The 25,564-nt window shown below is 33.1% G+C and overlaps 2 protein-coding genes across 2 annotated transcripts; both read left to right on the forward strand.

Annotated features, from left to right (window-relative positions):
• Positions 1–3,780: 3,780 nt before the first annotated feature.
• Positions 3,781–19,191, forward strand: HELRODRAFT_106264 (hypothetical protein; the record flags this gene model as incomplete). Its single annotated transcript, XM_009017789.1, has 9 exons — positions 3,781–4,110; positions 12,649–12,738; positions 13,779–13,837; positions 16,439–16,549; positions 16,799–16,848; positions 16,926–17,040; positions 17,217–17,338; positions 17,600–17,700; positions 17,947–19,191. 9 exons carry the CDS (start codon positions 3,781–3,783, stop codon positions 18,025–18,027), a joined length of 1,059 nt encoding a protein of 352 aa, XP_009016037.1. The 3' UTR covers positions 18,028–19,191.
• A 571-nt stretch (positions 19,192–19,762) lies between these two features.
• Positions 19,763–23,571, forward strand: HELRODRAFT_94198 (hypothetical protein). The gene is made up of 9 exons (XM_009017790.1): positions 19,763–19,893; positions 20,390–20,510; positions 20,828–21,041; positions 21,247–21,393; positions 21,568–21,652; positions 21,896–22,084; positions 22,295–22,538; positions 23,026–23,318; positions 23,344–23,571. The coding sequence occupies exons 1-8, from the start codon at positions 19,769–19,771 to the stop codon at positions 23,089–23,091; spliced, it is 1,191 nt and encodes a 396-aa protein (XP_009016038.1). The 5' UTR covers positions 19,763–19,768; the 3' UTR covers positions 23,092–23,318; positions 23,344–23,571.
• The last annotated feature ends 1,993 nt before the right edge of the window (positions 23,572–25,564 follow it).

The following is a 25,564-nucleotide window of genomic DNA, read 5'->3' on the forward strand; positions in this document are numbered from 1 at the left end:
TTAATTAATAGTAATTATGTTAATTAAGTGTAAATGAATTATACCATATATGCCTGGCATATATGGCATAATAAAATATAATATAATAAATATCGCATGTCATAAGCGGAATTAATTAATTTACTACACGTAAATAAGCTTCACATCTGTTGAATGTTTGTTTGTTCGTTCGTTCGTTCTTTCATTCGTTCGTTCGTTCGTTCGTTTACATGTATGTTCGTATGCATGTTAGTTTGCGGATTTGTTCATGTATGTCTAGATGTTTGTCACTATTTACTTCTTTCATGTATATACAAACTTGTGTGTGTGTTTAAATGTGTGTTTATATATGTTGAAATTTGTCTAGTTTTGTTTATAAGTGCTTCGTTTGTTTCGATTTATGTACGTTTATTGGCGGTTATAAATTTGATTTATTGATGGCAACGTTTTTATTCCCATGATATTGAAAGTTTCTATACTTTGTTTACATTTTTCGTTGATGTTGTTGATGCAATTGTTTATTAATGTCGTCGTTGCTAGTGTTGTTATTGTTGATGCTACAATTGTAGTTGATGTTATTTAATAGATAGATGTGTCGTTACATTCACTTGCTACTGATGCTGTTAGATGATGCCATGCCATGTTGTTCTTCTTTTTAGCTCCGGCGGCTTTTGTTCATTTCAACTTTTTGCAATTAACTTATTATTCTATATTATCCTCTCGTCTTGTTGCCGTTAAATTTCTTCATATGCTGTTGAAAATAATTTTTTGCTTGTGATATGAAGCATAGGACTGGAGAGAAGATATATTTAATAATGTAAAAATACCATACAAAACATACCTTAGAGCGTAATTACGTACACGTTTCATTTCATTAATACTCACATAAATACGTCTTAATACACATTTAAATCTCGCGTAGATGCCCATAAAATAGGCAGATACAAAAAACATACAGGCATTGGGATTAAGGTTCCTTTATTCATGATAAAGTACTGTTTAATACATCCATGTACATTCATACTTACATACATGCATTCTTCATACATACCTACATATATTTAGGCTATTAAATCGATTCAAGATTGACAATGGGTCTACGTGATTCAGAATTGGTTAAGAATTGCTTTCGCCAACTTTGCCAGATTCGTCTGTGAAGAAAGTTTTTAAAAAGAGACGCTCTTACGTCACTGATGCACGCATTTATCAACACTAGATTGGCGTATTGCAACTGTCTTTTATACGGAATATCGAATTAATGGATTTCGAAGTTGCAGGTAGTAGCTCAGAATCAGGCTACGAAGGTTGGTGGTTTAAGGTTGAACCATTTCTTTTCAATCTTATGAGAGTTGCACTGGCTGTCTATAATGCAAAGAATCCTGTTAAAATTTGGAGTAATGGTGTTTAAATGGTCTGGCTCCTAGGTACTCGTCGAATGAATGGGAACTCCTGGGCAATTGAGATCTTCCAGTTCATATAAATTATGTGTACCGAAAATAAATTTGAAAAATGGTAATAGAGATTTTGCCGTTTTAGGACGGACTTTTTGGAATGGACTGAACTTCGTCAAGATTGATTAACGTTCTTGCAATTTAAATGACGCCTTGAAACATATTTGTTTAATTCATCGTTATGAATTATTTTATTTTATTTCATGAACATGGAGGGCATACAAACATACACACACACACACACACACACACACACACACACACACACACACACACACACACACACACACACACACACACACACATACATACACATTACACACATACATACACAAATTTTTTCATACATTAAATTCTCACACCACACATAGACACACATATAAGTACACATACTTTGAAACACTGACAGAGACACGTTCATTCAAATATGTACACATACCTGCCACATATACATCCAGAGGGTACACACATACATACATACACATACGCGTATATGTACATACATGCATTATACATACCTACATACACACACATACATACATACTTATATACATGAATACTTGTGGTTTTGTATGCAGTCAGTCATTCAATATTGGACTTGTCTTATCGTGTTTCAATACAAATTTTGTATCTGCTGTTCTTGTGGCTGCTGTTGCTATCTTTGGATATGTGCGTGTATGTGTGTGCGTGTGTGTGTACGTACCGTATGTGTGTATATATATGTGTATATGTTTTATATCTGAATACGTTTTGCATGTATGCATGTATTTGTGCGTGTATGCATTATTGTATGCGTTATTTTAAGTGTACATATCCGTGGTAGTACAAAATGTTTGCCCTATTCTTGATTTATTTGTTTTTAATTATGTTTGTGTTTGTGTAGGAGTATGCGAGGTTGTGTCTGATCTGTTGTTCACTTTTTTGGTACTGGTAAATGTGTGAAAGACGCATTTATACCGCGGTTTGCATTTGTATATTTGTTTATGTATGTATGTTAATGTTGGTTCATATGTGTATGTGTGTTCTTGTATGTGTATGTATGTTTGTAAAATGGGATTTACATCTTTATACCTTTGTCTCTCTCTCTCTCTCTCTCTATATATATATATATATATATATATATATATATATACATGTGTGTGTATAGTATAATTTGTCTGTTTGAATGTTGTATGTCTGTGTTTATTTTCCAGTTTGTATATATACCAATCTTTAAAGATGTCTAAATTCAATCATGACTCTCTCTGTTTTCTTTCTCTCTCCATGTGCGCTCTCTCTTTCCACTCTCTTTCTCAGTTTTTCTCTTCCGTATTGAATTACTTTCAGGAAATTTCGCAAAGTATAAATATTGTCAGTGATGATGAGTCTATAATGATGATGACGGTGACGATGACTGAGATGATGAAGATGATGATGAAGATGGTGAGAGTGAGTAAAATGATGAAGATGATAATGAATAATAATAATAATAACTGTAACTATAATAATAATAATAATAACTGTAACTATAATAATAATAATAATAATAACAACAAACAAACAGATACACACTTTGAATCGTCACCATCACCACACAACGTCAAATCGGAGGACTCCCAGAAGACCTGGTCACCCAACAGCAATGAAGATAAAAGTATCATTTTCATTACTATTAACTACACACACACACACACACACACACACACACATACACACACACACTTATACCCACACATGCGTAATACATACGCAGTAGTAGATTTCGGGGGTTTTTTTTGAGGGGACGGATTCGGAGTTGGATATTTTCCATCCGACTCTGACACTGGATGAATTGTATGTGTGAATCTGAATATAGTCACCATTGTAATAACAACAAAAATGTTACATTTACCTTACCGTCATTTTTATCGTAGCAATTATTTTTGCGTATCCGTATCGATATTTATATACGTGTGGGTTTTCTTGTGTGTTTTTATATGCGTGTGTATAATGTCGGCGTGTTTGTATGTGTGTATGTGTGTACACGTCTGTACGTGTGAACCAGATTTAGTAGTGAACCAGACAAGAAAAATAAACATTTCTTCAATTCGCCACCAAGCTGTCTACTCTGTCAATAAACACACGGCCACTTGGATAAACATACGTACACATACATACATACGTACGTGTTTGTATGTTCACGTATACACATACACGCATACTCAAACGCATGCACTAATATATGTGCGTACAAACGTGCTCATATACAAATACACATGTGTTGACTGATGTATTGACTGATGTTTGTGTATGCAGTAAATAAAAAAATCTCTCACTAACGCAGTCAGATCTGTTTGTAAAATTGTTTTGTGTGAAGCATCAAATATTATTCATGCATATTTATTTGTTCGCTCGTATATTTAATAGCATCTGCTTCTGCATATACATATATACAACACACTGTATACATTTGGAACACTATATTCATACATACAAACACACGTGCAATCGTTATCATCTTAATCGTCAATCACCTTCGTCGCCAGACTCGAAATCGCGTAGCCGAGGTCGCCGCCACAACAACAGCAGCAGCACCAACAACAACAATCCATCTCCGGGACCCGATTCCGAACTGGAGAGGATTTTTATATGGGACCTGGACGAAACCATCATCATCTTTCATTCTCTACTCACTGGAACCTACGCTCAGAAATATGGAAAGGTTCGTGATGATGATGGTGATGATGAGGGGGATGATGATTTTAAGGATGATGATGATGATTGCTCACTTGGTACTTCATTCTTTTATTTCTTTCATTCTCTTTTGTACCCCTTCCATTCCTCCTACTATCTCCTAATATACAATTATGTGTTTATCTTGTACACATAACACACACATACACACACACACATACACACACATATATATATATATATATAAGTGTCAACATTGCGTAATAATGAGTGTCAGGATGTGTTGAACACCCTTCCCAGGTAAAATGGAACGACCCACAACCGTGTATGACTGTGCTAATTGCTGATGTTGGTTTATGTGTGCTTAAGTTTTGGTTGGTATGTTTAAGTTTTTGTATGTTTATTGGTATGCTGGTGTTGTACATTATTTTTATAAATAGTCTGGAAAGTTTAATAGCTTTTTAAACGTTTGTTATATGTGGAGTTATATATTTAATTTAAGATTTAGGTATAGATAGATACATTTGTCTAACTTGCAGCATTGTACATTCAATAGAATATAAATTTTTACTGGCTCATTTCGCTTCTAGTTATTATTCCCTTCCGTCAAAGCATCTAACCTTCCAGCTCAACAATCACCTTCTTCTTCTTGCTTATTTACATATGTGTAGATGTGTGTGATGTGTGTGTGTGTGTGTGTACGTGCGTGTGTGTTGGACCATCGAAACAATACAATACAAGTGCGAGCCTATATGCTTGCGCTCAAGCATACAGAACTGTAGTTGTTAGGGCGCAAGTACGAGAAATAAAAGGTAGAATGAAGTATGAGTATGAGTATGACTATACTCTTTTAATTTTTCTTTATTAAATTCGTCTTTTAAAGTTAACCACACTCAAAAACACAGGTACATAGAATTATAAAAATAAATATAAACAAAAACATACAGATACAAATACATCCAGTCAAACACATCCATAGAAATACATACATACAAACACATCCATACAGACAAACACGTCCATACAGATATATACACACAAACACATACATACAAACACGTAGAAAAATACAAAGACGAACGAACATGATTATATGTTAGTTTATTCAGTTCATCCTGTTACGTTAGCAGTCAAGTCAAGACATCTAATGGTATAAACAGATGGTTGCTGCAAACGCTATTCATCCAAACACACTCGCACGTACATTAACACGCACGCATACACGCACACATGCACGTACCTATGCGTATATAAACATCACAAGCATACTTGTGTATATATACAATCATGTCCATGAATATACATACAATCACACACAGTTTATTATTATGAATTTAATTCTTATTTTGCATGTGTTCGTTTGTTTCTAAAAATGTTTTAGATGAATTATTATTTTTTATACTTGTGTGACTGCATGCATGCATGTATCTGTGTATATATGTATGTATGGATAGATGGATGTATGTATGTATGTGTGTATGGGTGGTGTTTGTGTGTTTGTGAAGGTTTTTATGTCTGATTTGAAGTGAAGTTAGTGCATACATACGTTACCCTGTGTTGAATTCAATTAGTATTTGTTGTGTATGCACGTGCGGATGTGTGCGCGAATGTTTGGGTGTGTTTGTGTGAGTGTGTGCAGGCATTTATTTTTTGGTTTGTGTATATACCATAAACACACAACACAAACAAACACACACACATATATATACTTACACATATATATGTTGGGTGTTATGCATAACGTTGAGTTTTTGTTCAGTAAGTAATTGAAATGAATGTATGAATGGATGAAATGAATGAACGAAAAAATTAGTAAACAAAGAAAGAATAAATGAACGAGCAAAATGAATGAATGAACAATGGAACGAACGAAAGATTGAGTGAATGACGAACGAACTGAATATAAAGAGTTAGTATCTAAATTAGTGAATACATGTTTAAAATCAATCAACGATTCCTTTCCTTGCCTTCTTTCACTCTCCTCTCTCTTCTTGCTGCGTTATTTGTCTTCTCCGTTCTATTGTTCTTTTAAATGTTTCATTGAGTGTGTGTGTGTTTATGTATGTGTGTGTGTGTATTTGCTTGTACATGCGCGCGTGTGTGTATGTGCTTGTATGTTTGCGTTTTTTACAATCATTAGTTCGTTTCTTTGTATGTTTAAATGTACTTTCTGTAAATTTTTTTCAAAACTTTGAAATTTTAAATTTAAAACGAAGGTTGAGAAAAAACTTCCACCAAGGATCCCGAATGTTTCAGCATTAAGAATAAACTTAATCGACTAAACCACGCCAGTCTAGCTTCTCTTTGCACGTAGTATATATGCACGTACGTATACAAATGTGTGCATGTACGTGTGAAAATTTAGGCATTTACACATACACTTGCAATGTGTACTGTATAAGGCATTTCTTCAATAAAATTTTAATCTTAAAGCGATAAATACACACTCACGAACTTACACGCGCATAAACACGCAACAAAGCTTGAGCATACGCAAACAAACTTTTAAATACTTTCGTTTGCAGCTGTACGTACGAACACGAATATGTATGCGTATTTTTATGCGTACTACTCCAGAAATGATTAAGTATGTTCATCACGTACACAAGAGTACCTGCATACACAAAAAATGCCCACACGCATACATTACATGCACTGACGTATGCCCATTCAATCACGCACGAACGTGTACAGTTTCGTTCGTGTTTGTTCGTATTTAAAGAGAACTTTGTGTGTGAACTTTCTTCCCCTATCTTGAAAACTATTTTCCAATATATGCATCATGCGTCAGAATTTAATTTCGAATGATGGCAATTTGAAAATTTCACCGTAACTTTTTGGAAATTTAAATTAAAAATATGCAAATTAAATGGATTAAAATTATAAAATTGAAAGATATTTATTTCCATGTTATCGACTTGTTTGCCACACGGTTCTTTCTATGTATATTCTTAGCAGTAAATAGCTGAAGCTCTATCATGCGATTTTAAATCCACTCTACATGTATTTAATTAATTCTTATTATTTAGCTCATATAAAGTTATTTTGTTTAATTAATTAACTAATTGTTTTTGCATTATTTGATTGAGTTACATTATAGATATACCCATCTTTCTCTAATTAAAATTATAAAATAAAATGATGAAATAAAAAAATATGTTTTTACGTTTTTCACTATTTTATTTCTTCAATCTCCTCTTTCCATCAGTTTCCGATTTCAATTAAAATCTTTTGATGATGAGTTTGTAGAAGTTGTAATTGCTACTACTACTACTACTACGATTACTACTACTACTACTACGACGACGACTACTACTACGACTACTACTACTACTACTACTACTACTACTACTACTACTACTACTACTGCTACTACTACTTCTGCTGCTGATACTGTTGCTACTACTACTACTATTACTACTGCTACTGCTGCTACTACTACTACTGCTGCTACTGTTGCTACTTCTACTACTGATGCTACTACTACTACTACCATTACTATTACTAATGTTACTCATTGTTGTTACTCTTACTATTGTTGTTAAATAAAATACTGCAATGCATGCTAGTAGCTGTAAAGTACTGTTTCCGTTCTGTTCAGTGTGTCTATGTTGATGTCTATGTTGATGTCTATTGTTTCTGATTGGTCATTATTAGTCAGTTAGTCATCATGCAGACGTGCATTTCGTTTACCTTTGTATGTATGCTTATATCTGTGTTTGTTTATGTTTGTGTGTATTCGTACGTGTGCTTGTGTCTGTATGTCTGTGTTTGTCTATGCAAGCTTGTATGTATGGGTTTTTTTTATGTATGTACGTGTGTGTGTATTTGCGTGTATGCGTGTGTATAAATGAATGAATGTGTTGTCATGTGTGTGTTTGTCTTAATCAGTCAAAACCATCATCATCATAAACATCCTCATCATCTTCATCACCATCATCATCACCACTAACAGCTCCATCAACAACGTCATCATCATCATAATCATTGCATCATCATCATTATCACATCGTCATTATTATCATCATCAACATCTTTTTCTTCATCATCACTCCAAATTAAAATCAGTCTTACTCTTTCTTAGAGGTAAACAAGTGCATGCGTGTATGTATGTGTGTACGTGTGTGCATGCGTGTGTGTGTGCATGTGTGCGCGTGTGTGTAATACTTATATTCTTTCTACTAAATATACAAGTGTGTTATACCTTTGTTTATTTCATTTGTTTAGAATCATCACACAAGTTTAATCATGTGTTTGCGTGTGTGTGCGCGTGTGTGTGCGCGCGTGTGAGTGCTAGTTTATTTGCCTGGGTATCTGGAGGAACTTCTTAATAACTGTTCAGTATTTGAATCGCTACAATAACGACCAATGGTCATTTACTTCAAATTTCCTTGCTCCTTCTAAGACTTTCACTTCTACAATACTTCTACAACGGTTACTGCTAGCAATACAACTATTACTACTACTTTCTACTGCTGCTACTACTATTAACTACTACTACTACTACTACTACTACTACTACTACTACTACTACTACTACTACTACTACTACTTTTGTCGCTTAGTTATAATTATATTGTCAATTTATTATTACTCGTTTATTAATTTAAAAATTTCAATTGTGGTTCTATAGTTACTTCTTGTGGTACTACCGATATTTATTGTGGTACTACCGATATTTATTGTGGTACCACTGTTTTTTCTTGTGGTACCACCGTTATTTCTTGTGGTACCACTGTTATTTCTTGTGGTACCACCGATATTTCTTCTGGTATCAGCGTTACTTCTTGTAGATGGAAGTGGTAATTAGTAATGATCACAGTTATAACTGATAAGTAACGATTAAGAATACTAGCTAGTAGTATAAGTACTGATTATTCGCCAACGACGCTGCTGATGTACATTGCAATAGTATTGTATTGTTGACCTGTGTAGAGAATTATCAATGAATAAAGTCGACTCCTGATAAATAAATTATGTATGAAGTTGATGTGGCTAGAGTAGTAGTAGTAGTAGTAGTAGTAGTAGTAGTAGTAGTAGTAGTAGTAGTAGTCGTTGTATTTGTAGTAGTAGTCGTTGTAGTTGTAGTAGTAGTCGTTGTAGTAGTAGTCGTTTTAGTAGTAGGAGTAGTCGTTGTTGTTGAAGTATAAATAGTTGTTGTAATAGAGGTTGTCATTTAAAATTTGAAAAATAACATTATAACAAAACAACCATAACCACACACACACACACACACACACATGCATAAACACACACATACACACGCACATACGTACGTAAGCTTGCGCGCTCACAGCAGGCCTTATTTATTTATATATTTTATTTAAATTTCGTAGATCAAAGAATGCTCTCCCTTTTTTGTTTGGATAATAACCATCATCATCATCATCGTCGTCGTCGTCTTCGTCGTCATTTACTACGATTACATCATTGCATTTGATTGCTATCATTCCGTCATCATCGTCATCATCATCATTGTTGTCATCATCATCATTTTTTAGATAAATTTGACGTACCTATACATTATCCTATCACAATATATATATATATATATATATATATATATATCATCATTAGCGTTGACATCGTCATCACGTTATTATCATTGTCGTCATCATTATCGTGCCATCATCATCATTATCATCATCATCATCGTAATCATCATCATCTTGGTTGAGGATTGCCAGCAAACAGGTACTTGGAAACGCCTTGGGTATGTTGTTATGACAACTGCCTATCACCATGAACGTCATCGTCATCATCATCGTCGTCATCATCATCGTTGTCATCATCTTTGTCATCATCATCTTCATCATCATCATCTTCATCATCATCCTCCTCTTCATCTTCTTCATCATCGTCTTAATCACTGTCGTAAGTTTTACTATTTGCGTACAGTCTATAATAATCATTCATTGATAAACCATTTCTCCATCATAGCCATCATCATCGTCGTCATCGTCACCATTACCGTCATCATCCTTCCCATCATCATCCTCCCCATCATCTCATCATCATCCTTTTCTTCCTCTTCGTTTTTTTTATCATCGTCGTCTGTTAACGATGACGATTGCTTGCATCGGCATTATTCATCATCGCTATAATATTTTTATTATACTATTAATATTATGACGTTATATTTCAGCTATATGATAATTATGACTGGGAGGCTGTAATAGTGGTGGCGAAATTAGTGAATTCTAATGATGACCTATGATAATGTATATGATGATGGAGATGAGGACGACGACGATGATACTACAAAATTATACCTCCATGCAACTTCTCCCTAATAAACATAATCCATCTTCCATCATTTGTTTTAAAGTTATTACTGTTAATAATAGTACTACTACTCTTAATAATGATGCTGCTAGAGCGGCGACTGTTGTTGCTGCAGCAGCTGCTGCTGCTATTGCTGCTGCTGCTGATGATAATGATAATAATGACGATGATGATGATGATAAAGTCATAGAATATTAATTTGTTAATATAAAACTTCAATCTGTGAAAGCAACCAACTGCTCACTCATTGGGTATATCACTATTAGCTCTGGCAATGGTTACGTATTAATGATAATAAAAACATCATTATTATAATTATTATTATTTGTTATTATTATTATTGTTATTATTATTGTTATTATTGTTGTTGTTGTTGTTGTTATTATTATTCTCGGAATGGAAGAACGGGGCCTGGCTTGCAGAATCTAATCAGCACATGAAATTGTACACCGGCACTGCGAAATTTCATTGCTCCAGAAATAATAATAATAATAATATATAAATAATAATAATAATATTATTATTATTATTATTAGTAGTAGTAGTAATAATTATAAATTTAATGGTTTGAGTGTAGTTTACCGTAAACTGTAAATGAATGAATTAGAATTAGCCGTTAATGATGATAAACATAAAATATCCGGTAATACAACGGATAATATACAAAAATAAACAAACTTTGTTGTGTATTTTTTGCATATATTTTCTTATATTTCATTCGCTTGTTTGTTTGTTTGTTCGTTCGTTTGTTCACATGTTTGTTTACATGTTTGTTCACATGTTTGTTCACTTGTTCGTTCGTTTATGAAGACAATTATGGACATGGAGTAACGTGAAACTTCTAAGAAAGAGTAAAAATATGCTTGCTTCTTTGTTTGCGTTTTTTCATGCTTGTTGTATGTTTTTGTTGCTATGTCAGTATATGTTTGTATGTGCACGTTTTTGTATGTTTGCTCGATTTTATGTATATTTTCATGTCTGTATGCATGTATGTAAATGATTGTTTGTAATGTTTTTTTGTGTGTTATCATTATGTCTTTTCTGGCTGGCTCACTCGCATTTCTTTCAAATAACATTAAAATAACAATAAATAATAATAATAATAATAATAATAATAATAATAATAATGATGATGATGATGATGATGATGTTGATGATAAAATTGTTATTAGTTTTATTATTATTATTCCTCTTATTATTAATATTTACATCTACCGGACATCTATCTCTTCAGTTCGGTTGGCCACTCGATATTTAATTGAGGGCGGTTAATTTGCCGTTTCAACGTCTCGTCACACACCACCACAACTACAATAATAATACAATAACAATAATAATAATAATTATTATTATTATTGTTATTGTTATTCTGTGCGCGTCTGTATGTTGTGCAATAATTCCACGTTCCGATGAAGCTAGTTAGTTGGCTGGCTGGCCGCATGATGAAGCTAATGATGTGTACTATGAAATGTTTATTGTTGTTGTGGTTGTAGTTGGTAGTAGTAGTAGCAGCAGTAGTAGTAGTAGTGGTAGCAATAGTAGCAGTAGTAGTGGTAGCAGTGGTAGTGGTAGTTAGTTGCGCACACGCAAACAAACACACGCGCATACACAAATACATATACGCACATACACGCACATACATAATAACATTCGTGTATGTTGTATTTAAACGTAATGCACAACTTGTTGATTTCGTCAGAGGAAATATGCAACTGTCGTTTTTTGACGGGTTTGTGTGTTTTGTTATTACATCGATCAATCAATCAGTCAATCATCCTGTCATTCTTTCATTCAGTCAGTCGTTCATTCACTCCATCTTTCAGTTTGTCTCATTCTGTCCATCGTTCAACCAGCTAGCCAATCCACACGTTTTTTTTATTGTTAATTCGTTTTTTTTTTCAATTCGTTTGATCAAAGTATATTTATTGTTCTTTTTCATTCATTCATTAATAGTTAATTAATTTTTATTTGTCTATTCAGTTAATAATTCGTTCATTTACTCGTTCGTTCGTTCTTTCGCTCGCTCGTTCACTCGTTCGTTCGTTCACTCTTTCATTAATTCGTGGTATGTTCGATGCTAATTAAGTAAAACAAGCCGCCTCAAATTATTCATTTATTTCATTTATTCAATTAAACAATCAAGAAACCAAATTCAATAACCTTACGAAATCGATTCATCAGGCGTAATTTACTGCTTTCTTAATTAATTGCCTGGCTCATTAGCATATTTTCTTTGCATATTTCATGTTAATTAGTTAATCAATATTTATTGATAATTCAGGACCCGCCTACGTCTGTATCTTTGGGTCTACGCATGGAGGAGATTATATTTAGTCTGGCCGACAACAATCTCTTCTTCACCGATCTTGAGGTTCGTTTTTGTGTGTGTTGTTTGTTTGTTTGTGTTTGTATGTTTTTGTTGGTATGTGTGTTTGTGTGTTTTTATGTTTTTGTTGATGGATGTGTTTGTGTGCGATTGTTTATGTTTGTGTGATTGCTGTTTGCACTTGTTCATATGTAGGTGTTGTTTGAATTGGAGTGTTGAAATTGGAACCTAAATGATTTTATAGCACACAATTCACATTTTATTTTACTAACTGTTTATCTCTTCTGGCCATCTCTTCCTTATACTATCATTTTTTGTGTTATCTACATTGTTCATCTTTATAAACGTTATCATCATTTGTATTGTTTGCTCGTTTTCGCACTATTTTTCTCTGTCTGACCAATGTTGTATGTGCATTTGTGTGCTCCTATGTATGTATGTATTTATGTACATTTGTTGTACGTTTGTATGTGTGTATGTACATTTGTTGTACGTTTGTATGTGTGTATGTACATTTGTTGTACGTTTGTCTCCGAGTGTGTTTGTTTGGATGTTTGCGTATTTAAGATTATCAAGTTGACATTTGGAATTAGCGCGTACCAAAGTTGTGCAATCTTAATGTTTAACAACTGTCGCCTCCATACACTGACTGACTGACTGATAGCATAGCATTTTTACTTTACTTACTAGTATTTCCTTTATTACTCTTTTACTGTCGTTGTTTTCTTTTCTTCTTCTTCTTCATCTTCTTCTTCTTCTTCTTCTTTTTCTTCTTATTATTATTACCATTATTACTGCTACTACAAATACTACTAATGCTGCTATTACCACTACTACTGCTACTACTACTACTACTACTATTACTACTACTACTAATGCTGCTAATATTTTATTAATCATCATCACAGTCGCCAAAGAATAATTTCTTCATCATCCTCACCTTCAATCTATCATAAGTCATCATCAGTCACCACTATTGAATTGACATCATTATCATTACCATCACTATCATCGCTATCACCATCATCATCATCACTACCAACATAAGCATCATCATCGTCATTATTATCATTATCATCACCCAGGAATGTGACCAGGTTCATATAGATGACGTTTCGTCTGACGATAATGGACAGGATTTGAGGTGATTTGATTAAATAATTAGTCGATTTCTTAATTAATTAATTAATTAAGAAATTAATTAATTAATTAATTAACTCATTATACTTATTTTACTTCAATAATCTAATTTTATTTTCCAGTTATTTGTTTTGTTAAACTTTAATTAATTGTTTAGATTATTCTAATTAACCGTATTTAATCGTCTCGTTCCTATCTATCATACTGGTCTTATTTTCCATTTTCATTATTCCATAAAATTTAAATAAATTATTGTTAATAATAATAATAATAAAATAATAATAATAATAAAATAAATAATAATAACAACAACACAGCATTCCACCTGTTTTTGTTTGCCTTTTTTTGGCATGTTTTGACGTGGTTTTTAATTGATGGTCTATAAATTTCATCCACGTCCTCATCATCATCTTCTCCACCCTCATCATCGTCTTCTTCATCATCGTCATCACCATCGTCTTCTCTATCGAATGAATGGATGGACGGATGGATGGATAGATGGATGAATGAATGAGTGAATGAATGAATGAATGAATGAATGAATGAATGAATGAATGAATGAATGAATGAATGAATGAATGAATGAATGAATGAATGAATGAATGAATGAATGAATGAATGAATGGAGGAAGGTAGGAAAGGAAAAATGTCAAACTAATGTGAACTGACGAATGGATGAGTGGGTAGAAAGTTGATTGAAAAGACGATTTTATTAAATGAAGAAACGAATGAGTGATTGAGCGAGCGAGCGACCAAATGAATGACAGAATTTAATTAATCAAATATTAAACGAATGAGTGAATGAATGAATGAGTGAGTGAGTGAGTGAGTGAGTGAGTGAGTGAGTGAGTGAGGGAGTGAGTGAGTGTGTGAATGACTGAATAACTGAATGAATTAATGTATCAAAGATGATGATTATGATTATGATGAATTTCTTGTCTTTCATCCAATGGTTTATTTTTCAATGGGCCGTCAAGTGTTTTCGATTGGAAACATTTTGTGTGATGACGACGACGTTGATAATTTGTTTGGTGATAGTAATGATTATGAATAACGATGGCGTGGTTTTGATAATGATCGTCGTTCTTCTGAAATTAACATTGATGATATATTGCGATTGCTGAAACCTGATGTATGGATGATGATGCATTTGGAAATTCCCATAAATCTCTGCCACCCGTTCTCATCATCATCTTCATCATAGTTTCATCTTCTTCATAGTTTCATCATCTTCTTCACATCGTATTATCGTTAAAAATTCTGCACTAATAACGTTATCACTTCATCTCCCTTGCGACAACATTATCATCCAAGCATCATATCAATACGATCGCACACACACGTACACACAGAGTCACGTAAACACATAACATTTGTACACTTGCACACACAACTTCTACACGTACGTACATGCACACATACTAATAAATTGAATAATAAATGCCACATGCATCTGACGCGCGCACACAAGCGCACAGGCGCACATACACTCGTTACTTTCTCTCTCACTCACAAACACAGTTTGCATCATTCACTTTGCATACGTTCGTTCGTTTGTGTTTTATTCATTCATTCATTCATTCATTCATTCATTCTTCTCTTCGTTTGTTCTTTCCTTCATTTACATATCGGTTTGAAGATATGCTAAAAAATAAGTTATAACCGTAATAACTGTATGGTATGTATATTTGGCATAAAAATAGCAACATCATTGTAAAACAACCATCCAACCAACCATTCAACCAACCAACCATCCAACCATTCATCCAACCAACCATTCAACCAACCATCCAACCAGCATCAGCTAGGGAAGATTTGAAAACTTTAATACTATTGATCTGTTGATATATGCCTCCTTACCTTTTGGTGATCGCGAGATGGATTGAGAAAAAATAAGAAAGAGAGCGAGAGAGAGAGAGGAATAAAAAGAGAAATATAGTAGTAAAGATAAAAAGAGTGAACAAAAGAGAGAGTAAAATTAAGAGAGAAGGGAGAGAGAGAGAAGGTCATATGAGGAAAGGTCACGTGTTGAGGAGATTGAGTAGTGGAAAGAGGTCAGCTTTCAAGAGGAATTATAATAAACTGTATTATATATATATATATTTATATGTATGTGTGTTTATGTGTGCGTGTGTGTGTTCATTTGAGTGTGTATGTGTGTGTGTGTGTGGGACCGTATAAGTATGTGTGCACATTTGTGTGTATGTGTAAATATTTACGTAGGAATGTGTTTGCTCGCTTGCACGTTAGTAGTGTATGAATGGCAGTTAGACAGGTACCATTGAGTGCATACTGGGTATCGTATGTCATACTGTTTTTACTTTGGCGTGTATATGTGTGTTTGTCTATGTATGTGTGTGTGTGTGTTTGTTTGTGGTATCTGTGGTTGGTCAAATGTGTGCGCGCGTCTTTGTGTATGTGCACTCACTTGTATACCCGTGTAAATTCGTGTCGGATTGATATGTAGATAGGTGCTTGGGTAGATCACATATGTTTGTTTGTGTGCGTGTTTAACTTTGTAATTTTGAGTACGTGAAAATTCCGCCAACACTGATAATACTACTAATACTAAAAATACTAACTATATCGTGGTATTTTTTCTCAGTAACTACAACTTCATGACTGATGGTTTTCACGCGGCGGCTACAAACGCCAACCTGTGTCTCGCCACTGGCGTCAGAGGTGGAGTCGACTGGATGAGGAAGCTCGCTTTTAGGTCGGTATGGTGATGGTGCTGGTGATGATAACGGTGGTGATGATAATTATGATGACGATTAAAGCAGCTTTATGACCTAATATTAAAGACGACAATCGTGTTCACATTTAGTCATTATCTTATAATGATTATTATCATTTGTATCTATCATCATCACCATCATCATCGTCGCCGTCCGTGTCATCATACTGTGTCATCGTCATCTATATTGTAGTCATTATCGTCTATTCATCATCTTCATAATGATAGGTATCGCCGGATAAAAGAACTCTACTCAGCTTACAGAAATAACGTTGGAGGTAGGTTGGATGATGACGACAATGACTATGATTGATGATAATAATCAAGTTAGACTATTTTATGCACCAAATTTCAGGACTTCTGGGAGCTCAAAAGCGGGAATTGTGGTTGCAGTTGAGGAGTGAGATTGAAGTGTTGACTGATAACTGGCTGACCTTGGCCCTAAAATCTTTATCCGTTATCAATTCTAGGTTGGTTTGGTTGACTTGCGTTCTTTGTTGTTTGTATTCTTTGTGTGTGTGTGTGTGTGTGTGTGTGTGTGTGTGTGTGTGTATGTATGTATGTATGTGTATGTATGTGTGTGTGTGTGTGTGTGTGTGTGTGTGTGTGTACGTGTGTGTATAGTTTGCAGTGAACATACACACAGATCGACTTGCGTGAATGTGCTCGTGACGACGACGCAACTCGTTCCAGCGCTGGCAAAAGTTCTTCTCTACGGCCTCAGTCCAGTCTTCAACATCGAGAATATATACAGTGCTACAAAAATAGGTTAGCAGTTGCTTGGCTGGCCGGCTGGTTGGATGGTTGGATGGTTGATGGTTGATTAGTTATCTGAGTGGTTATTGGTTGGGGTTACTTTTACTCTTGGCTCATTAACTTTTCTTATAGAATCAATACCGTGATCGTTATTGCTTTTTCGGGTCGTCATTAAAATTTTTTCATGGAAATCGTCCTTACCATCATTAACATCACATCACATCACGTCATCATCATTAACATCATCATCATCACCACCATCATCATCATCAGGAAAAGAAAGTTGTTTCGAGCGCATCGCATCTCGCTTCGGTCGCAAGTGTACGTACGTTGTCGTCGGCGATGGTCGCGATGAAGAAGCTGCTGCCAAACAGGTGACGACGATGACGATGATAGCGATGACACTATGATAGTGATGATGATGATATTGATCTTAATTATATATATATATATATATATATATATATATATATATATAATAGGGAAGGTAAGTAAGAGGAATGTTTGATATTGAGTTATATTTATTAAAATAATTGATGGTAATATAAATTGTGAATTCGTACAATAGCAAAGATAACGATGATGTCTAGCATTGACCTCCTTCGAATTAACATTTCTAGATGACCTGGCCATTCTGGCGTACGACCAATCATTCAGACCTAGCGGCCCTTCATCATGCCCTCGATCTTGGATACCTATGAAGATGACGTCTGTCTGTCTCTGTTTGTCCGTCTGTCTGTCTGTCTTTGTTTGTCTGTCTGTCTGTTTGTCTGTGTCTCTTATCGATGATGGCGTTGACATTGGTGACGATGAAGACGATGTTGGGGATAAGAACGATTATGATATGATGACTGGTTCGTCCTGATGATAACGATAACATTAAATGATGATGATTGATGTTTCATTGCATTGGACGGCTAACTAAATATATCGATAACTTTACGTATGTAACAGAATGGCTATTTTAATTTATTTTAATTTTAATATTTTAATTAATCTTAATTAGTCAATTAATCTAATTATTTTTATTTATTTATTTCATCTATCCATTGATATATTTTCGAATGTTGACAATATGATATTGCAAATTTGTTTAAAATACAAAAACGATGATGAATTAATTTCTAGTCTCATAACTTTAATTTTATTATTTTCTTGATCAATTAAAATTAATTATTAATAGGTTAATTAATAATTAATTATAAAGCCGTTTTTCAAAATTATGTATTATGATTTTATGTATAAAAATATTGTTCGATATTAATGAGTTATAAAAGAAATTGTGTCGTTTAAATTAAGCAAAGGCATTATAGATTATTTATTTATTGTGTTTATCAATTAATTAGTTAACTAATTAGTTAATCGATCAATCGATTAGTTAATTTAATCAGTTGATGTCACCTTATTATCATTTTTATCGGTTGACGCGTCATGTTAAAGACATATGCGTACATTCTGTTGCGGTATAGTTTGTTATTATTAATATTATTTTACTTGGCTGAATTTATTGAGTAATTTTTTATTTTGATAATTATTAATATTAAATAAAATAAACATTGTTTGGATAACTATTTTTTCATTTTCATCATTACGTGTAGTTTTTTTACGTTAATTTATTACTTTATATTATTTATGTGTTTTGTTTCATATTATTTTATGCATAGAATTATGAAATGAAATGAACTATACACGCGCTCACATCATTAACTTTGTGAAATAAGATATTGATTTATTTTTAATTCACCTAAATTATTTAATATGAGTTGTAATCTTTCACTCTTTATATGAGAATTTTTCCGAACGATATATTTGGCAATCAGTGTTTTACAATGAAAAATTCATTTTAAAATGTATTGTTTTTTAAATTATTTTTCTGATTTGTTATATCGTCCCATTTAAATATTTCAAACTGGAGAAGTCAATGAAAAAATTTTTAACAACAGAATAGTAAGAAATTTGTATTTCTGGAGAACTTTGTAGGTGTTATAACAAATAAGAAATACACGATTGTTACGAAATGAAGATACTACTATTTCAAAATCAGTGACGTGTCCATCTAGTTGAAAGCGTAAGATCATATAATTGAAAAATTAAATTTATTGAGAGAAACACATGAAATTAACAAAACAAAAAATAATTGAGTAATAAAATCTTGAGAAACATAAATTAAAATCTTTTATGTATAAAAAATTAATTCTGCCTGCTCTTCCTACTTCATTGGTCCACGTTGCCTTGCTTAAACTTAAGTTTACTTTTTGAAAAATTAAACTATTTTAAAAGTAAACTTAGTCTGCAATGCTCGCTTGATTGCGATAAAAATATGATTTGAATGATACAAAATCAAAATTTAGTAAATGTTTTAAATCTTTTTTATTTTAAAATAAAAATAAACGTCGTAAAGATATGCTGGGATTTAGTTATATAAATTTTGGCGTATTGTTGATGAACATTTTGTTGTCAGCTGTTGGTTACTGGCTGACCTGCAAACTGATTTCCTTATGTGGAGAGATGTTCGTGAGGGCCAACCTTTTTGGGGTCGACCTCTGCAAGGGCACAGGCGTTAAAATGTTCTTCACTTTTTTTTAATTCACTATTTTACTTGATTTTTTTACTACTAAAGTTAAGAATGTTTTTGATGTTTGTGGTGGGTTGTTGAATTCTCTAAAGCTGAACTTTAACCTTTTTTAACCATTAACTTTAAGAAGTTTCATCATTTTAGTCATTTATGACCATGTAGTGTACATATTTCTGATGCAACTTTCTATTCTGGCTCTATTATGTCAACAGTTTTATACCTTAAAATTAAAAAGAATCTTACTCTCACTCAACAATATTTTTATAATTTATTTAGTTATAATTAAAAAAATTGTTTGAAATGAAATAATTTGAATTAATTTGTTTAGCTTTAATTTAGAAAAGCATGTCCTGAATTATATATTATAAAATACATTTGTCCCATCTTCATGTTGATGTTCCACATGCAACATGCAAACATGCTACTTACATATTACATGGTGGCATTGAAGAGATTTTTAAAGGACTAAATTAGTTATTAATTTTCAGACCAGAATCCCAAGGAGTGTTGTGTGGAGTCGTTTTCCTGGTCATCATGTTCCTCTTCATCCCTATCCCGTTCATTGAATATTTCACAAATAGAGGAACATTCACATTCCCATTCCATGTTGTTAGTATTCCGTGTTGTTAGTTTTCCACGTCGATGTTGATGTATTTTTTATTGAATTTTATCAAAAAATTCTTCCTTAAAACCTAAATTTGTTTTTTCATATTTTGTTAAAATAGTTTTTTTTAAGTTGAAATGTTGTTCAAATTATGTCAGCTTGTACTAAACTCATGCAAGCTTAAGAGGTAATAATGATATTTCCCATTTATTCACAATTTATTTTTTAAGTAATATAATATTAAAAAATAATTTTATTTTTATATATTATTTTTTTAATTATATTTTTAATGACTAAATATTTTACCCATGGAAAACATCAGTATGTAGAATTCCTCGCTGCCTTACTATCGATATGCTGCATGGTGTTTCTTGGATTTGCGGACGACGTGTTTGACTTGAAATGGCGCCACAAACTTTTACTGCCCACCATAGCCTCGCTGCCCCTTCTCATGGTCTACCTAGTGACCTTTGACCTGACTATCATCATTATACCTGCACCTTTCAGGTCTCTACTGGGGTACAGTATAAATATTGGTTAGTTGGTCCTTTTCCTGAATGTTTTTATTGTTATAGATGATAATTTATTTCTTATTGATCTATTTTTTTTTACAATCCATTGGTCAAAAATAATTGCAAAGTATTTGATTGTTTCATCACCAACCAGATTTTTAATCTTGACCTACACTCACAAGTTAACATGCAAATCCAGTCATCTTCTTTCCCTACATGAACTCACCAGGCTGCCTGTACTACATATACATGGGTATGCTAGCGGTATTTTGTACAAACGCCATCAACATTGTGGCTGGTATCAATGGCATTGAGGTCGGCCAGAGTTTGGTCATATCTGCATCTGTCATCGTTTTCAACTGCATCGAAATGAGTGGTGGGCATGCTACATTCACCCCATTGTTATTAATCTCTGTATGATTAAGTTGTTTGCTAATTGCTTGGATGTGTTTGAGTTAACGAGTTTTTATAACACGTTAATTGAAGTAGTAATGAGTTAGCGATTAATTAGAATTAATTAGATTAACTAATTGGTAATTTTACTATCTAGGTGAATATAGTGAGGCACATTTGTTCTCATTGTACTTTATGCTTCCATTTTTTGCTGTTTCACTTGCACTCTACCAATATAACAAGTAAAGTTTTGTATGTTTCAGTTTTCATGCTTTTGCTTGAATGTTTTCGTTTGCATGTTAGTAGTTTTTTGTTTATTTGTATATGTGTATGTTGCTAATATGCATTTGTTTTTTTTTGGTATCTATGATTTTTTTTGTGTGTGTACATTTTTATAGATGCAAGTATATTTCATGAATTCTAGTTTGTTCCTTCACTAATCAAAATTTTCTTCATTCAAACATTCCTCTAATCATCATTATCAGATATCCGGCCCGAGTTTTCGTTGGGGACACATTTTGTTATTTTTCAGGAATGGCATTTGCAGTGGTGGCCATCTTGGGTCACTTCAGTAAGACCATGCTGCTCTTCTTCATACCTCAAGTCATCAACTTCTTATACTCTGTGCCACAACTCTTTAGATTCGTTCCATGTCCTCGTCATCGACTGCCTAAGTAAGTTATTACTGTTGTGTTTGGAGGGCTTTTTTATTGTGTGTGTGTGTGTGTGTGTGTGTGTGTGTGTGTGTGTGTGTGTGTGTGTGTGTGTGTGTGTGTGTGTGTGTTTATTGCGGTCTGTGAACTATTATTGGCGTAGCGTATCAAAATTTTATTTTCGTCAAATTTAAAATTTAAAAAAAAATTTATTTCTTCATTTCAATTCAGATTCAATCCAAAATTAAACAAATTGGAGTTGAGTTACTCAAGGTTCAAGCCAACTGAACTAACAAAACTAGGTCGAATTATTCTAAAAATAGCCTCAATATTTAAGTTAGTTCACTTCAGAAAGGTCACAGTGAAAGATTGTGAGTATGAAGAGTGCAATAACCTGACAATCATTAACTTTTTCCTGCTCATTTTTGGCCCCACCCACGAGAAGACACTGACCAATCGCATTCTACTCTTTCAGGTCAGATCAAATTCTGATCGGTCGAATTTGGTTGATTGATTGGGGTGATATAGTTGTAAATATATATTAGCTCTGTCCTGGTTATGACATTAAACTGACCCTCACTGCCTTGTGAGTGATGTTGGATCATCAAAGGCTAGGCCCACCGCTTATAACTGTGGTTGCGTAAGGAAGGGCGTCCTGCGTAAAAATTAGCCAAATAAATTACTTGTGATGACAGAAGTGACAATGACCCTCATCGAGGGGTATTTCGGTTTCATCATAGGTAGCCAAACGGCAACCCCCGATTTCGGGGAAAATGTCTAAACGTGTGTTGTTGTTGTTGTTGTTTAATATACAGTATAATGCATGTTAGAAATAATGCCTATTAACGATTTCAATTATGAAATAATAATAATAATAATAATGTTCAACATTTGGTTTTCCATATATAATATAAATTATTTAATTAATTATTAAATTATTAATTTCTCGCGAACATATTCAGATTGTCTGCAGTGTGATAGCCTTGTTCATCAGATATCCTCTAGCCCGCCTGTTTTATGATGTATGACTAAAATAGACCTTACTTATATGTTATTTAACTTGTTAATAATCAATCAATTAATTGATTACTTAATTATTTGATTATTTATTTATTATTTATTTTAGCATTATGATTTTAAAAATCTTTGTTAGCTATAAAATCATTGAAATCATACTTACGGCAATTGTGTTAATAGTTAGATGTATGTTTGTTACCGTGCTATTTACTTATTGGTTCATCTTAATGTTACTCTGGTTACCCACCTGGTAATGTAATTTGCATTGTATTACATTGTAATTAACCACTTCATCGTCGTTGAAGTTATTTAAATTTATTAAATTTAAATAAATATTAAATGTAATTAAGGATGGAGTTTTGTTGGCAACAGCTATAGCCATCTGTAGATAGAAATAAATACTCGCGTTGTTTGTTTAATTTTTTTAATTAAAAATTTAATTATTTGCAGAATGTAAACGGGTAACTGACAATAAAATAAATAGAATTCGTTCAATTCGTTTGTATAAATTAAGTACAAAAATAAATTAAGTAGAAAATTGAATTAAATATATAGGAAAAATATTAACGCAAACAAAAAGTATAAAAGGCATCTGTGTGCAATAATTGACTTGAGAACTCTTCTTTCCCTCTCTCTCTCTCTCTCCTCTCTCTCTCTCTCTATCTACCTCACTCTCTCTATCTCTATCATTTTCATCTACCCTCTCAATCGCATAGTAAATATTAGGCAGCAAAAAAGTTTAATGAAAATAATAAATAGAAACGAGTGAAGGATAAAAACTGAAAATAAGATAAGCTCTGATGAAAATATTTGAGAAAAATGTGTAAGGCGAATATGATAGGACTTCAAGCTGTTCTTATGTTGGTCTGTGGTCTGGTAAGGAAGTAAGCAGCTAGCGAGCGTCTGGCTGGGTGTATGAAAAAGTATAAGAACACACAAATTTAAAATAAAAACATAAAAATCTGTTTGTAAATAAATGCAATGTGCCTTTGAAAATATTTAACAACGAACAATAATTACGACCTTATTGTAGTCTTAATTATTATAATCATCGAATTGAATCTGTAATTATTCTTATAAATGACGTTTGTTATTATATGATAACTTTTTGTGTATAAACCCATAATAAAATGTATTGAATGTCAAGATGTAATTAGCAAAGTTGTCAGAATGATAACAAAAATTTTCTTTCTTATACTTCAGAGCAGATTGCCCAAACAGTTTAAAAGGGGTAGAATTCCAAAGTTTTAAGAATTGTTTTTAGATTTTTCAGTAAAGTAAAACCAACAACAACAGATGGTTTTAGAGTTTAGCTCAATTATTAATTTATACAATATAACAAAATTAAAACATTCTTTTTTCTTTTTTGGTGATATCGTTCATAATTTTCCTGGCATCATCTCTGGGAAGAGAATTCGACTTTGGCGGTTTAGTTGCCGCCATTCTGTCGCCATTGCCGTTGTTGTTATTTTGTTGTTGTTGCGTTGTCAAAAAGCTATGTCTGGTTTGCAATGTTTTGCCTTTTGTTTTGTTGTTGGCGAAGAAATTTATTTTGTTGTTATTATTATCATTGTTGTTGTTGTTGTTTATTTTGTTGTTACAAATAACACTGTTTAAACTGCTGTTACTGATTTTATAGATTTTATTGCTCTCATTTTTAGTTTTGTTGCTATTTTTTATGTAGCGGCTGCTCGGTAATTGCTGAAGCTTCTGAAGCTGCTGCTGTTTTTGTTTGCGCATTTGTTGATGTTGATAATTATGTTGTTGTTGTTGCTGATATAGTTGTTGTTGTTGTTGTTGTTGCGGTGAATTAATGTAATTGACGTCAATCGGCGTTATTAATGTGATGTCGATTGAAGAGGGAGATTTTTTAATCAGGTCTATGACGTCACTGTGACGTAACCATTTGATGTCACGATCGTTTATTGCTACTATAAAGTCACCGACCTTCATGTCTGACAGCTGGGTTGATTCGATTGGTTGTTTGAATTAATAGAAAAAATGATTTTATTGGTTGTTTGTTGAGTGAACGAATGAGTAAATGAATGAATGAATGAATAAAATAATTAGTTGATTAGTTAATTGGTAACCAAATCAATCACATACAATTTAACAAAACAAAAAAAATAATAAACAGCCACATAATGAAAATCAACCATTGAAGATCCACATGCAAATACCGCACACACACACACACACACACACACACACACACACACACACACACACACACACACACACACACACACACAAACATTACACTTACGCTAGAGGGAGTTCCAGACTCCACGACAGCCACCACAGGGGGACATTCACCCCTGAGGCAGAACCCAAACTCCCCGCTACCAGCCCCGTCTTTGAACCTTTTCAGTGTAACCCTTCTGGGCTTCGTCCAATAATGTCGACGAGAGAAAATTGACACACAGCCCTTATTTAAAGAGAAAAATAATTAATATTATATAATAATAATAATAATAATATATA

This window comes from Helobdella robusta (assembly GCF_000326865.2).
Source record: "Helobdella robusta unplaced genomic scaffold HELROscaffold_2, whole genome shotgun sequence".
NCBI lineage: Eukaryota > Metazoa > Annelida > Clitellata > Rhynchobdellida > Glossiphoniidae > Helobdella > Helobdella robusta.

Coding starts and splice junctions, on each gene's coding strand:
- HELRODRAFT_94198 (XM_009017790.1), top strand. CDS start 19,769: ATGAACATTTTGTTGTCAGCTGTTGGTTACTGGCTGACCTGCAAACTG. Junction 19,894..20,389: donor AAGGGCACAGGCGTTAAAAT/GTTCTTCACTTT, acceptor ATTAATTTTCAG/ACCAGAATCCCAAGGAGTGT. Junction 21,653..21,895: donor GCACTCTACCAATATAACAA/GTAAAGTTTTGT, acceptor CATCATTATCAG/ATATCCGGCCCGAGTTTTCG.